The 15,983-nt window shown below is 39.9% G+C and overlaps 1 protein-coding gene across 1 annotated transcript in view; it reads right to left on the reverse strand.

Moving 5' to 3' along the window:
- Positions 1 to 725: 725 nt before the first annotated feature.
- KIT (KIT proto-oncogene, receptor tyrosine kinase) overlaps positions 726 to 15,983 on the reverse strand; it is a 55,800-nt gene continuing 40,542 nt past the window's right edge. The window contains exons 13-21 of the mRNA XM_069012167.1: positions 15,838 to 15,948; positions 14,058 to 14,208; positions 12,202 to 12,290; positions 11,720 to 11,847; positions 8,826 to 8,948; positions 5,085 to 5,196; positions 4,892 to 4,991; positions 4,149 to 4,254; positions 726 to 3,037 (exon numbers count right to left, since the gene is read on the reverse strand). Of these exons, the coding sequence (XP_068868268.1) occupies positions 2,912 to 3,037; positions 4,149 to 4,254; positions 4,892 to 4,991; positions 5,085 to 5,196; positions 8,826 to 8,948; positions 11,720 to 11,847; positions 12,202 to 12,290; positions 14,058 to 14,208; positions 15,838 to 15,948 (1,046 nt within the window). The 3' untranslated portion in view covers positions 726 to 2,911. The remainder of the gene's footprint in view (positions 3,038 to 4,148; positions 4,255 to 4,891; positions 4,992 to 5,084; positions 5,197 to 8,825; positions 8,949 to 11,719; positions 11,848 to 12,201; positions 12,291 to 14,057; positions 14,209 to 15,837; positions 15,949 to 15,983) is intronic.

Raw genomic sequence — 15,983 nt, forward strand, 5'->3', positions numbered from 1 at the left:
ACAGAAATGTTTAAGGATCAAAACAATTGAGGTCTGTCTCTCATGTCAGTTAGTAGGGATTTTAGTAGGGTTATTCTAGAGACTTATGCTTATAGGCTCTATACCTACTATTAAACCACATACCAACCAGGCAAACTCTTATGCAGCACAGGAACAAGTGTGAGCAGGGGAGCCACGGATGTCAAACCTGGAGTAACTAAATCAGAGGGTCTCCCACCAAGACACAGAGTATCTGCTCAGCAAGGGAAGCTTTCCCTTCATGACCCCCCTCCCACCGTAGCAGCCCCAGGTGTCTCCTGCTGCCTCCTGGCAGTGCTGCACTCGGCCAGCCCAGCACGAGCTCTCGTGCCAGCCTGCAAGAGGGGACAAGAGCATGTACCCTTGTTTAAGGAAGCGGGAATATTCAGCATTGCTGCAGCCTTTAAGGGGCTCCAAGTGCCTCTACAGCCATACCCTAAGCAACACCGAGATATCTTTGTTTTAAATACTATTCATGACATGTAGACTGCACCAACAGTCTACAAAATCAATATTCTAACTGCAATTTTCTTCCACAACAAAGCTGCGTCAAAATTTTCAAGTATTTGTCCCACAAATTCACAGGTAAAGAACTTCCATAGCAAATAAAGAGTAAAAAATTTTGGCACGTATTTGCAAAAGTGTTTCAGAATGCCAAACTTGACCTGTGTGTGGCCAGACACTGAGATTTTGCTTCAGCCCAAGAATTTATTAACACTTATGTGAAAAAATTCTGTCTTTACAAAATACACATTGGTAGCATTTGAATACATATTTACAGATTTATTTGAACTTTTCCTAACTGCAATTCTACAACTGAGCAACATATCTGTAAGTGTTTCATAAACTTTCAAACACTTACATATTTATACATATAGTTTTTGCATATATATATATATAAAAATATTTTTGAGACTCAAGGACTGAGAATAGTCAAAAGGACATTATTGCTACATTTCCATATTTACAAAAACAATGCATAAACCCATTCAAAACACCAAGCCATTGCAAAATAAGTTTCAAACCCCCCCAAATTATAAAAATATAAATTTCAAGAACGAAAAAACCCAAACCTCTTTCAGCTAAGTGTCTGTAAAGTACCGAGACATCTATAACAACTAGTTTGTCTACAGTTGCTCCGAAAGCCAACACGTTACAAAAGAGCTTTTATAGCATTAAACTGAAAATGCTCAACAACTAGTAGGCATAAGAGTGCATCCAAACAAATGGCTAGCTTTGGAAAGGTGCAACAGCCTAAGTAAGTTCAGTGCAAATGGCTAATTTTTTATTTAACTCTGAAAGACATACTCCTGTAACAATAAACCAAATGCACAGTCATAGAAAGAGCGCAGTATTCAATGTAACCCAAAATATACTACCAGTGTGTATATTTACAATTACCTTGTATTTGGGCAGTTAGTTACACATCTGAATGTAAACTCAACCAAAATCCTGGTAAAGTAAAAGTTACAGAGTGCTTAAGTGCATTGTAAATAAATAGGTACTCAACTAGTACTCTGCCTCTGAGAAATGCTTCTCTCAATGCCTTTACTTATTTCTAGGGATCAGAAACAAAGGAAGAAAAGAACCAGCAGTGTTCCTGGTAAGAAGAAATGGGGTTAGAAAACACTTTTAAGCACAGCCCTGGGCTCAAAAGATGCTGACCCTAAAGCTTCATGTCTGTCAAAGAAGACTGAAAGGATTCTTTCTTTTATGCCATTTATAAATTTGGCACTTCCCAGTTGGACTCTTCTTCATTATCATCTCTGGACTATCACAGAAACAACGTGGGGTGGAGGAAAATAGCCCTTTCCAGTTAGCACTATCCAAGACTGCCTGTGGGAAAGATTCACCTGGGTAGGACGAGATAAACAAAGGGCCCCCAGGAGAGCACTCCTTGCCTCTGCTCTCACTTAGATAAGATGACTCGTTAAACGGCCTCTTCTCCAGACACACAGTTTACTGGAAGCAGCCTTCCTCCTCTTTTTTGACCACTTTGACTGGGCCCACCTATCTTTGGTGAACACCTTTAGATGTAGCTATTAGCAAAACAAATGTCAAAGTCTTTGGGCACCCAAGGCAGGGGGGCACAGGAGCAGTTCAGGCTCCATGGTGGAGTGAGACCCAGCAATGGGCAGCTTCATCCTGGCAGGGAATGCACCGGTGGGAAGCAGTGCATATATCCATAGAAACTGTGCAACTGGTCAGCAAGAGTGACAGCCCAGGTGGGAAATAAAAATTAAAATTCATGCTCTTCCTCCCTTCTCTTCTGGTTTAAACCCCAGAGCTCCCAGGAGGATTTCCAGCTGTGCAGAACAACTTTGGAAGGGTCTTGGTTCCTTCACCTCTTTTTCCCAGGTATATACACCACCCTCACTGGCCTCCAACCTATGATACCTGCCTGGGAAAGCTTCTCAAGCTTGGCTGGATGTGGAAAGGGTTTACAAAACCATTAACTTAATATTTGTTTATTTCTTAAATTCAGAAAAACAAGATTAACTAGAAAATGACTGTATGCATTCCAGGCACAGATCCAGAGAAGAATCACTGCAGATTTGGTTTGATCTATAGTCATCTAATTCCACACCCTGGCTTAGGATTTCTTTTGTTGGTTGATTTTTTTCCTTCACATCTGGCTCTCTACTGCAAATACACACAATATAGCGAAATATATACAGCTTCAATTAACACTGCAATGAGGCCTGTAACCGTGCTCAGCAGATTAGGTTTATGTGTAACAGTGCATGGTAAAGGACAGTATTACAACAACATTTCAGCTACACAGTGGTAGTAGTGAGTAAAAGAAAGAGAAATTATTGAAGTTGTCCCTCTCTCAGCCCCTGCACAATACAAACAGCTAACACATCTGATCTCTTCTTCCTTCACATGCCACTCAAATATCTTCGCGTACCAGGAGAGGCTGAGTAGATGAAGCACTGCTGCCCACCGAGTTAATCCTCACTGAGTGATCTGGAGCATTTCCTTGACTGGAAGGTGGGGTTGAGAAGTTGGCATAAACCTGCAGAAGCCAAAGACTGGTGTCAATACTCTGCAGACTGCTCCCTTCACACATTCTTGGAGAGCATTCCTTTCTTAGCTTTTTCCCACTGTGTACTACACACTACTGTGGAAGGGTTCCAGCTCAGGAGCTTCTTTGCAAATCAAAACAGTTTCAAAAGGTCTTGGGCTGAACTGCTATTTTAAAGAATCAAGAAACTCAATCTCAATTACTAAAAACATTGTAACTTCCAACTGCATGCCAAATTTCAGCTGAGCTCAAAAAATAAAATAGTTTAGGTTATTACAAAGCTCCCCAGAAACCTCACTAATACTTCTTCCTTAAGATTCTTGCTTTTGTTTTAGGAATGCCTGCACCTGCCAAAAATATGCTACAGGATGCAATCGAACACCAGCAGCTTTCAGTTTCCTCTTTTTCCAAATTGTCAGGAAGCCATGTACTCTCTGCCCAAGGCATCCAGAAGGTAAAAGGAAGCTTTATTTTTAAACCAGGTTTTAAACGTACTTTTGTAAACCCTAGTAACACACAAAGTTGTGGAGAGAGAAAATCCAAGTTTAGGATGTGCCTCCAGTTTTTTTTTTTTGGACTGTTTTGTCCAGTTGCCTGCTCAGAATAAGCTTTCACCACGGAGTGACTGAAAGAGCAGCAAATACAATTTGTCACAACATACCTCCAAGGTTATTTAAATGGTATTAGAGGAAGCAAGTGAGAAGATACAGAAGAGCACTAAAGGCTCCACTCCTTCATCCAAGAGCTTCCTAATAAAAAGTAACTATATTTCTGAGATGTTTCCAAGATTAGCAGAAGTTTTCATAGTTTAGGGTAAGATTAATATATGCAGTACCATTGCACTTGGTAACATCAAAATTGTTGTGACAGGTCTATTGTGAGTGAGAAACATCAATAATGCAAAGAATCTTCTCCAGCTAGTGAATTTTGGGTATGGGCTTAGATAGCTACTGTCTAATGGAATAGCCCAAACTTCATTCCTACTATCTAGACTGATGCTGCAAAGCTACATAAATAATACTAGAAATGAAGTGCCTGGGCTCTTTGCTTCTCACAGCTCCAGTATAACCTCTTGCTTGAAACTGCTTAATCCATAACTTACCCGGGGAGCATTATCTGAAAGCTGCTGCTCTATCATCTGTACAATTTGTTTAAATGTGGGTCTCTGTAAAGGATCAGCATCCCAGCAACTCTTCATTATGTCATACCTGTAAAGATACCAAAACTAAGTACTGCTCGTGAAGAAATCCTTAGAGCTCTTACCTCTCCTGCATTATTATTTAAAACAAAAGTGTCCCATCTTCTTTAAATGACTAGAAGAACAGGAATGATGTTGCTAACACCTCTGTTTGTGACAACAGAGAATTCAATACTAGTGGGAGGCTTTGGACACCGTTTTCTTTGACAGCTTGTTAAATGCCAATCCATTTACAAAATAGTGAGTTAGGAATGTCTCATAAAGAAGATCAGTAGCCAGTCCTCTTGCTGTCAGGAAGTACAGCACAAATGCAAATGCTGTACAGTCTGGTGACACATCTCACTGACTTCTTTATCTGAAGTAAAAATGTTTAATTATGTTCTGTGATCTGTCAATAATTTATTGACAGAGAGCAGGTGCCATGACAGAGTGATCAGATGGCACAAGGCATGAGCGTATTTCATTGCTTGTAACAACACAGGCGTGTATTCTGCTAGTTAGAGTACATGAATTATTTAAAACATGACAAGAACTTTAAAAAATGACAACAGGGCAGTGCAATGAGCCTTGGTACAAGAATAGAAGCTTCCCTTCCTTCACGTCTTTACTGATGTTTGGATGATTAGAGGTGCTGGTTGCTCACTTACATTTCAGGTGGTGCACACTCAGGGCTGAACATCCTGTATCCCTCTTTGATCATTTTATAGAACTTGGAGTCCACAGGTATCCCTGGATAGGGGCTGCTTCCTGTTGAGAGAGCAGGTGAGCAACATGATTTCTGCATCTACAGTAAACCCCAATATGAAACAGATATGAAGAAGAGATCTTGAAGGAGCTTACCTAAGGAAAAGAGCTCCCAAAGCAATATCCCGTAAGACCAAACATCACTCTCAAAGGTGTAGACGCAATTGAAAATACTTTCAGGTGCCATCCACTTCACAGGAAGACGAGCCTTTCCAGGGAAGAGGGAAAAAATTAAGACAATGGACATAAGAATTGACAAGCTAAAATATTTTTTCTGGTTTTGATGTGCATTAAATACTTTTAAAATCAAGAAGTAGAAGTATCCAACCAAAAATGAAAACTTTCAGCATTTTAGACTCTCCAAGTGCTGCATCACTAGTGATCCATCTTTCTGTGGGTCTACCAAGCTAATACAGTTCCTTGCACTCTGATTTTCTGGATGCTGTTTGATTCTTTCTGTCTAGTTAATAAAGGATATCAGGATGTCAGAAGAAAATAATGTAAGTGACCACAGCATGGTTCCTTAAGCAAGTAAGCAAGTCTGCTTTGGTGGACTGGCTGGCACAGGCACACAAATGAGATTCACAAAGTCAAGATGCTTCAAGGCTTTAATCTACAGTCAATACATCTGCATTAGCTCCTCAGTCTATCAGCAGAAAAATTTAAATTCAAATAAAAATAATAACTATTTTTATATATATATATATATATATTGGGCAGAAGGGTTGATCTGCTGGAGGGCAGGAAAGCTCTGCAGAGGTATCTGGACAAACTGGACTGATGAGCCAAGCCAGTTGTATGAGGTTCAACAAGACCAAGTGGTGGATCCTGCACAGGGGTCACATCAACCCCCTAGAGTGCAACAGGCAGGAGGAAGAGTGGCTAGAAAACTCTCCAGCAGAAAAGGACCTGGGAATGTTGGTGACAGCGGCTGAACGTGAGCCAGCTGTGCCCACGTGGCCAAGAAGGCCAAAGACATCCTGGCCTGCATGAGCAATAGTGTGGCCAGCAGGACCAGAGCAGTGATTGTCCCCCTGTGCTTGGCACTGGTGAGGCTGCACCTCAGATCCTGTGTCCAGCTCTGGGCCTCTCAGTACAACACTGACATTGAGGTGCTGGAGTGTTTCCAGAGAAGGGCAATGAAGGTAATGAAGAGTCTGGAACATAAAGCCCAACAGGAAGCAGCTGAAGGAGCTGGGGTTGTCTATCCTGAAGAAAAGGAGGCTGGGGGGGACCTCAGTGCTCTCAGCAACCACCCAAAAGGAGGCTGTAGCAAGGTGGGGATCTGTCTCTTCTCCCATGTGACAGGACCACAGAAAATGGCCTTGAATTGTGCCAGGGGAGGTTTGGACTGGATATTAGGAAAAATTCTTCACCAAAAGGGTTGTCAAGCATTGGAACAGGCTGCCTGGGGAAGCGATGGCATCACCATCCCTGGACATATTTAAAAGACATGGAGATGTGGGGCTTAGAGACATGGTTTAGTGGACTTGGTAGTGCTGGGTTAGCAACTGGAGGGAATGATCTCAAATGTCTTTTACCACCTAAACAATTCGATCATTCTGTGATTTTTCATAAATTTGTATGGGAATAGACACATCCCTCGTGAATGCTAACTGGAGCAGAAGAAAGGACACAGAAAGCCTTTGCATTTGTTTCCACCTTCCTCTCCCTGGTTTGCCCTTTCCTTGTCTGACTGTAGTAGCAGGTCAGGCCTCTGTCCTAAACATCTGTCCTGCTTTGGAAGAAACCAGACCTCTTTCTTTCAGTGATCAGAGGGCTTGAACACATCTCATATGAAAAAAGTTTGAGAGAGGTGGGGTTGTTCAGTCAGGAGAAGAGAAGGTTCCAGGGAGACCTCATTGTGGCCTTTCAATATGTAAAGAGGACTTATAAGAAAGATGGAAAGAGACCTTTTACTGGGGCCTGTGATGAATGAACAAGGAGCAGTGGTTTTAAACAGAAAGGGCATGGATTAAAATTAAAAATAAGGAAAAAAAATTATGATGAGGATGGTGAGACACTGTAACAGGTAGCCCAGAGAGGTGGTGGATACTTCATCTGGGCAACATTTCCAACACTGGAAACGTTCAAGGTCAGGCTGGATGGCGCTCTAAGCACCCTGATCTAGTGAAAGATGTCCTTGTCCATGGCAGAGGGGTTGGACTAGATGATATTAGAAGGTCCCTTCCCACCCAAACCATTCTATGATTCTGTGATTCTATGAACTCAGGAAACTTAAAGGACAGCCTAGACAAAACTCAACTGCACATTTCCCTCCTAAGCTGCAGGTCTGAACTTCCTACTCCCAGGAGCCTTTATGATCAAGCAGCGCTTGACCTGCCCCTGTGCCTGAAAGTAGCTTGGTTACACTAAATGCTACTCAGTACTCTGCCACAGCAGCCATTCATTAATTATTTCAGCTCCTATTGCTCTCTAACCTCAACTTCTAAGCAATCAGTGGCTGGTAGTGACATTGTTTGGAAGAAAACCAATAAACCTGTCAGTCCCACAGCCTAAAATAAGGATGTTGTAGGTAGCTGAGACATCAAGGCCTGCTGGGTGACAGCACAGCAGTAGAGATATGTGAGATACCTGAGGTACTATGGATTGACTGAAGTTAACTGAGTGGCAAACCCCTCTGGTGACAAATGCTCAGGTGTGGGATTTTCTCTCTTTATCGGCTTGCCAAAGCCAGGACAGGTAAGCTTTAGTTCATGTGTTGTCAAGTCCCTAAGTGATGACCAGGCCCTGATCATTAAGATCATGGAGCCCTCAGCTGAACTGGGGATGAGGGCTGCCTTGCTGAACATTGATCTTCTCCTTTGAAAAACAGTGCAAGTGAAAGCATATGTACTCTGAAGGCAGCCAACTGGCTGCACCTATCTGACACAGGCTTAAAACACTAAGCCAGGCAGCATAAAATCAGTTTGAGATGCAAAAAACCTATACTTCATACACACTTCTCCAGCTTAACCACAGACAAGCTCGATTTTATTTTGTAGGAGGGCTCTTTTTACCGCACTGGCACTTCAAAGGGGACTGCAAATGCTGCCAAGGTTATCTGCATCACTTCAAAGCACCTCTGTACCCCTCCAGAGGTTTAATAGGTACTCATGAGATTTGTGCTCTTCTTCATGGGAGGTTTTAACTTTTCTCATCAAAATATATTGTCTTGTTCCAACCCTGTTACAGGGTTTGAACTATAGCTGCAAGCTAAAGCTGTGTTTGTTACACATACGAGGTTACGATTTCTACATGGAATCAGAAAAAACCAAGGTGGTTTTGCCTCCCATTGATGCTCTAATCAGTAAATTCACACTTTGGAACTCAGTTTTCATTGTCTGGAGTGATCCCTTACAGAAAAGGATAAGCTGCAAACCCCTGATTATTTAGGTATTTTTAGGATAAACTATTTCAATGATGGACAAATAGTGCAATGCCCAGGGAAAAAGTTCCCAAATAATTCCAAAATTTAGGACCAGGATACCGAAGCATTTCCATGACAAAACTAGCAATTACTTACAGAGTAGTAACTTTGAGTACATTCAGGTATAATAAGAAGACTGGACATTATATTGGTGAAGCAAAAAGCACCTCTTCCACTACCATACATTCAACTATGAGCACGTATTTTCCAGTGTAACAAACATATACCAAGGATTTTGTCAGCACACATATCTGTGTCAGAAGTCTCCCCTCCTAGCCAACACGGATATATACCAGAAATGGAAAATCCAGATTTCCATCTAACGAAGAAAAACTTTTCTTTGCACGTCAAGACAACAGGAACTCCCTTAACTGAAAACAAATATAAAAAGTATCATGCATACTTACATTTCCTTTGACCACGTAATTTGAGTCATTCCTTATATCTCTTGCCAGGCCAAAGTCACAGATTTTTGTAATTCGACCATGAGTTAGAAGAATATTTCTTGCAGCCAGATCCCTGTGAATGCACTAAATAATAGACAAACAAACAAAACTAATTGATAAAACTAATTGATAAACAAAACTATTATGATAAACATAACTAACTGATAATTGATAACTATTGCTTGGTTACATGTTTATTTAGCTATGTAACTTGCTGTATTATGCATTTTAAGGCAAGCTGTAAATCACAATTAAGCCATGTGCTAATAAGCTTACTCAGATGATTAAACATTCTGACATAGTATCTTCACAATAATTACATCCATCCACATTATGAAGGTTGTCTATGCATTTATTTTAGAAAAGACCAATTGCAGTCATTGAATTTTGCAGTGTTTCACTTTTCAGCTAAAATTTAATGCACTTTTTTCTGATCTTTTTTATCAAAATCCTCACTGGCTTGTTTCCTAATACAGGACAAATAGAGGTGGTTTGTTTCCAAAATAATCCCAATATTCTATTAAATAACGATTGTTGTTGCTAGAAAAGTGCGGAAAATCTGAAAATAGGGGAAATTATTGAAACAACTTGAAAGCACACAAACACAGAAACTGAATCCCATTACAGAAATACTCCTCTGGAAAAGCTGAATTATTAAGTACCTAGGAGAACTTAAGCAGACTTAAGTATTTTAAAATACTGGAAATTCCCACATGCCAGTATCTTTCAAAGGACAGTCATGCATTCAGTGACCTAGCCACTTTATATTCCAGTTTTTACTTGAGAAGTCAGCATGTATTGGGAACTGCAGTTCCAGAAGGGTGCCTGAGCTCCACAGCAGCTGTGTTTCTTTGTATAAAACTGTGGAGCCCATGTGTGGTTTGTTAGAGAATGGAAGTGATTCTCTAACAAAGTGACTTCTTTTTTCATCTGGAAAGGAGAGTATTAAGCTTCAGCTTTACTGACAGTATTTAGCATGCAGGCCACAGCTGTCTAAAAAATAACTGAAGATAGCTCAATTTTTCTTTTTTCCTTGAAATACAAAACTTTTGGCATTTCTAACCAAAAAATATCAAAATATCATGAGTTACAAAAATCAAGGTCAGAAAGTAACTGCAAATTGCACAAGTAACTTAATCTCTGTCCCTTCAGCATGCTTACACAAGGAACTATTTTTAATAGTTCCACTGTTTTGGTGGACTCTCATTCACCTCCTTATACAATGCATACTGCACTTTGCATATGTAAAGCTGTCATACAGCACTGAAGCAGTAAGGCAAAGCGATGGCCAAGAGTCAGTATGACTCTGCCTTGTCCCTCCAGAACCAGTGCAGTTTGCAATGAATAGAGACTTTGTCCAAGGGATGAAGCTCTGTCTTGTGATTAAGGCACCGTGTGCTTAAGGCAGTTACCCTCCCAGAACAAGCTCCTGACCCGACTCCTGCGCAGCCTTGACATACAAGCAAGCTGCAGAAGAGCAGCTGGGCACTCTGCGTGCTGGTCTTCACGGACCCTCCTGCCTCAAAGACGTGAGGCAATCTGAGGCATCTTATGCATCAGCCCACTCTGCATTAACTAATTTACATGCTGGAGCTCAAAGAATGTAAGTATACAACAACTAAAGAGGACCAGTAACATATTAGTGCACTGCAATTTAATTCTGTGATGCAGATGTTAACTCGGCACTGCCAAAGCAATACTGCGCATTACTTCCCATCCTCAGGGTGAGGTGATGTTATAACCTTTACTGCCTTTGCTATTCAGTGCCACGGTGTCTGCAAAAATGGAAAGACTATAAAGAAAAAGTCACCAGGAATAATACATAGTGGATCTGTGGGCTACTCTTTAGGAAAACAGAAGAAATACAGAATATGTGTGCTAAGCACTGGATGTCCTCAACAGCGAAGGATGCAGGAGCATGGTGAATCTGTGCATCATCTGTAATATGATATGTTTGCATATCAGGCCTGTTTTGAATGTGTTGATAGATGAAAAATAAACAAAAGGGAAGTTTATGGTTTGGTTTGGAAGAAAGAACAGTGGGAGAAAAAAAATAGTGCAAAAGCAAGTTTTAATGTGCACTTTCCTCACAGCAGAGTTCAAGACATATTTCCCAATAGTAACACAGGAGTCCAGGCCTGCCTTCCTTTCCTTTCCTTAAATTGCCTAAGTTTGCTTTTGCACTTTATTAAATAAGGTACACTTGTAGTAGCTACATTAGTCATAATGTTTATATGTTAAATGGCATTTTTGAAATAAAATGTAAGAATAACCATAGGAAGATACTAATTATGCTGTGCTTAAGACTTCTTTATAAATCCCCTTCTGTTATGCAACACCTCTCCTACAAAACGCAGAGGAATGTCTATTATGCTCAGTGTAACCAATGAAGATTCTTTGTGGGTCTCTCAGCTGATTTTATCTTTCCAGAAAACTAAAAATCAAGACATTTCCTGTGAATTAAGCCCTGCTTACAAAAAAAAGCACACAACATGGTGTCTCCCCTATTTAAGGCAGTATTTTCTACATGAGAGAAGTAGCAAGTGCAGCATTGCTTAAAATTCACGCAAATAGATACCTTTGCTCTGATTCTACTAGCCTGAACAGCAGATACACAACAGCACTGCTTCACACTGATTTCTGTTTCATGGCATATAAAACATCACTTTTGGCCAATAAGCACAGTATACAACTCCAACTCTAGGTAAAGCTTCAGGTATGAGAAGTGCTTGTTGAAAAGAACACAGAAATATTCAGCATTTAAACACGTGGATCACATTAAAACACTGAAACTGATGATAAAATAAATTACAAATCTACTGCTTCTGTCCACCTCTGAAAAATTCTTAACTTACGTTTTTGGAGGCAAGGAAGCTCATGCCCTTTGCCACCTGGTAAGAAAAGCTCAGCAGATCTTCTACATCTAAAGCAAGTTCGTCATCTTCCGGCATAGCAAGGGTAACATCCTGATCAGTGTAGGATCCTACACAATATAAACAACAACAGCTTTTGAGTTAAGCAAGTGTAATCATGTAGAAATCATGTAGAGTTGTTTTGACATTAAACAAAACAGTGATTGGAGTAAGTACCAGTCTAGAATCACATAAATAGCCCATCACCAAAAACTAAAAAATAATCCTGATACTCCATTTAAGTGTGAAGAAATACAAGACACTGTAATTGAGCATACTGTTCTTTTTCAAGCCTTCTCACACCTATTACTGAGTTTTAAGCATCCCCATTCACAAAAGACAAATATGCTAAAACTGAACAAATCCATGAAACCCCTCTTCCTGCACTCCCACCAGCAAACAGAATTCCTTGTCACTGAACTCACCAGACTTCACAGGTCGTTTTTTGTCAGCCTTTGGTGGGACTGCATATGACACTCCTGGTTTCATGTCCATGTACTCATTGGCAACATCACTGTAAGAGGCAGCAGAACAAAAGAAACATAATTTAGTGAAAAAGGTCCCAAAAGCCATCCAAGAAAAAAGCCAACATCAGGCCAACCTTCTGAGTAATTGCTTTACAAATGATCAATTGATTGGAAATTCATGGGTGTGTGAAAAAAATGAGGACATGCCTGTACAGAAAGAGAGGTTTGTTGGTACAGTTAATGATACACCTCAAAGTTTGAGTTTGGCTCAGGTGAGCAAGCAAAACCTTTCACATGAATACTGTTTATACAGACCTCACTCTCTATAAATTAACATCCAGATGTTTCACAGGATCTGCTAGTGCTTCCTTTTTCTGCTTAGGCCAACTTCTACCAGAATATTTCAGCAGCTCAATTGGCAATTGAAATGCAGAAGACAAATGGTAAAAAATGTTAAATTCAGAAATTCCCAAGTTCCATAGGGGATTCATATGTATTTCAAAAAATCAGCCGAGGCTTGGGACAGCCATCTGCTACATTCTTTTAAGTTTAAATTTTCTTATTTCTATATATAATTCACATGTACAGATTTTCATACTATATGGTTTATAAATATACAGTTAGGCACCTTTAGAAATGATGGACGTACTTTGGCATTTTTCACTTCATTGCCATTGGAATTCATATACTTCCTTAGCCTGAAACATCTGCTTAGTTTAAGAACAATAAATGCAGCCATAGAGCTAACATGGGAAGGAGCAATGAGATCACCAATAGCTTTAGTTACCATCAGAAACACATCTGACACATTCAGCAGCAGTAAACACTACCACGAGAATTTTGTAAATACTCTGCTGTTAATAACTCAATCTATGAACTGTGCTTAAACAGCAAGATCCCTTCACTGAACAGAGGGCACAACCTCCAATGGCAAATCACAGCCTTATGTTCATCTCCACAGTGGTCCCAACCTCTCTGGGGCATCACCAGCTATCCATTTATTGCCACAGCACAAACAGTTTCACCAGTGCTACGCCTTGCTGGGATAGAGAACTTTTCCAACTCCTTGGGTCTGCCTACTTCTTTTGTGACTGCCAACACAAAGTAATGGGCCCACTGGGGCAATAAACAGACTAAAATTTAGAATGGGCAGGTATTGTAATAGCCTCTAGGTTTTGGTAAGCTGTCTCTCTCACTTTGCAAACGGAAGGAAATCTGCTTGGAAACGCCCTTGGAAAGAACTCTGGGATGGTATATAAAACACAGCAGTTAAAAATATACAGATGAATTAAGTACAAGAGCAATCTCAGAGTCATGACACAGGTTGTTTCACCACAAAATGTAGTGAGCTGTCAGTGGCAGCCTGCCGCTGACATTGTAAGACAGTGGTTTGATTTTGTAAAAAGTGATTTCTGAAGGCATGAACTTGGGAGAACTCAGGGTACTAACAGCCCAACACTGGGGAAGCTGTCATTCAAGCTGCTAAATAAGCACTACTGAAGTTTAACAATAACAATAAACACAAATATGTACAAAGATTGGAGCCAAGGAAGTGCATGAAATAACTGCAGAAATTTGATAAAGAAGTAAAACAGAGCGCATACAATCCACTCTGTATATAATGACACTCTGTTGGAATAAACCACCCCCTGAACAAATAGCCTATTAATTAAATTGTTTTCTTGTGCAGCCAAGAATCTTCAAAGCCTGCTGCATTAAATGTTTCTCCACACCTCTTATCTCTAATAAACTTTGATATCTCCTCCTTCCCAATCTTCTAAAAACACAAGTACATTTCAGCAGGTCATACTTACGCTGCAGGCTCTGACTGATGCAAAAGGTTCTCATAAACAGCTGCATCTGCATGTTCTTCATGTTTTGGACAAATAAATGAATCTCGTTTCCGTCTCAGAAAATTTAAAAGATCACCGTAACAGCAATATTCTGTAATGACTAGAGTGGGACCTGTAGATGCATGTAAGGTTTAGAAAGCTGGTGAGTATTGTTTTTAAAGCAGAAAACCCTACATAAAGCTAGCACTCAGTGAAGCACACAGGCTGGACTATTAAAAAAAAATCACACTGCCTAGCACTGTCTAGACTTGAAAAGTTATAGAAAAGTAACCAAGCATCTTCCCTTTCACAGATGAACAACTGTGGTCCAGCTAAAGCTGTGTCCCAATTAATGTTCTGCCCCTCAACAGCATTGGATTGTACAAAAATTAAACAAATAAGTCTTTTTCTTCATGCGATAATGGTTCTGGCCAGACACATCTGTTTGATTTTGCTCACTTCCTGAAGGAAGTTATTTGTTCCAAACATTAAGAGTAATTCAAGCTTCAAACATTAATCCTTTTGATTCACTTCTGTTTACAGTAGAGCTTCACACTACTTCAGTAATGTTTTGGAAATGATGTAGAGTGTTATATTCCGCAGTATAATAGGAAAAATCATTCAAACAGAACAGCCTGCTGCAACAGAAAACTACACTGCACAAGGTCTTAGAATATTAAAATGAAATCAGAAAAGGGAATCAAGTCATCTTCAGCAAGGATGTTTATAGATCAAATATATGTCTTTTGAGTGAATGACTCCAGCTACAGAGCTCGAATATGTAATTACACTGCATGTTATTTCATCTCTAAGTTTACTCTGTATCATTGTTGCCTAACCTCACTGGTTTATTTCCATTTCTCCGCAGTTAAAAATTACAGCTTTCACAAAGCAAAACAAGTGTTTGTGGTGTGATTTTCTTACAGACACCACATTTTTTTCCACTGAGAGAAACATGCACTCAGGCCAGTGAGTCTACTTAGCTGGCTGCCTGAACAAAATAGTTTCATCCTATTTTTAAATCATTAATTGTGAGAAATATTTTGCCTTTGTCTAAAACTATGAATTTTTACAAGCCCCTTTTCTTTGAAAAATGTGTAAGAAGCAGTATCATCTTTCATATTAAAATGAGTATAAATTAAAAATACAAGTTTCTATCACTCTCTATTGACACTTCAGGGGTTTTGTAGCTTTTATTATGTATGAAAACAAACTTATGAAGTTTATACTAAATGTGAAACATTAGGGTTTTGCAATTCTTTATTTCAAAAACTACTTTTCTCAACTTTCTGCTGCTTAGAATTTGTACCTTTAGTGGTGCCTTAGCAGATACATTTGCAGCAGATACATTTAAACAGCAGGCTGGAAGGCTACGGAAGACAAGCCTGTTGACTTCACCTAGGATACCAACAAGGAACCAGTTCTCATTAATGAGAAACAATGTGATGGAGGAAAAAGTTTATACTGTACATTTTGTCATCTCTCAAGAAGAAAGCACACAATGGTTCACATGAAAGAGAATAAAAGCAACCTTCTTGTTCAGCTGAAGCTACAGTAGTCTTACTACTGTTTTTAAAATGAGCCTAAAATCTAGATTCAGTAAATCACAGATGATAATCATGATGATCTGCAACATGTCTAAGCATGAAACGTATTTAAGATTTCTACACTTAGAGCTGCACCTCGGATTCTTCTTCACAAAGTTCATCCTCCTGGCAATAAAAAAGAACAGAAACAACCAATAATCTGTAGACAGCCCCACCTCCAATAGTGCAAGCTCCAAGCAGATTCACGATGTTGATGTGGTTTCCAAGGTAGCTCAGCACTTTAAGCTCTGACATCAAGGCTTCCCTTTCTGTTAAATGGGCACTTGCTGCAAGGCAAAGCACAATGTTCAGTATGTAACAC

Source organism: Aphelocoma coerulescens, chromosome 4 (assembly GCF_041296385.1).
Source record: "Aphelocoma coerulescens isolate FSJ_1873_10779 chromosome 4, UR_Acoe_1.0, whole genome shotgun sequence".
NCBI lineage: Eukaryota > Metazoa > Chordata > Aves > Passeriformes > Corvidae > Aphelocoma > Aphelocoma coerulescens.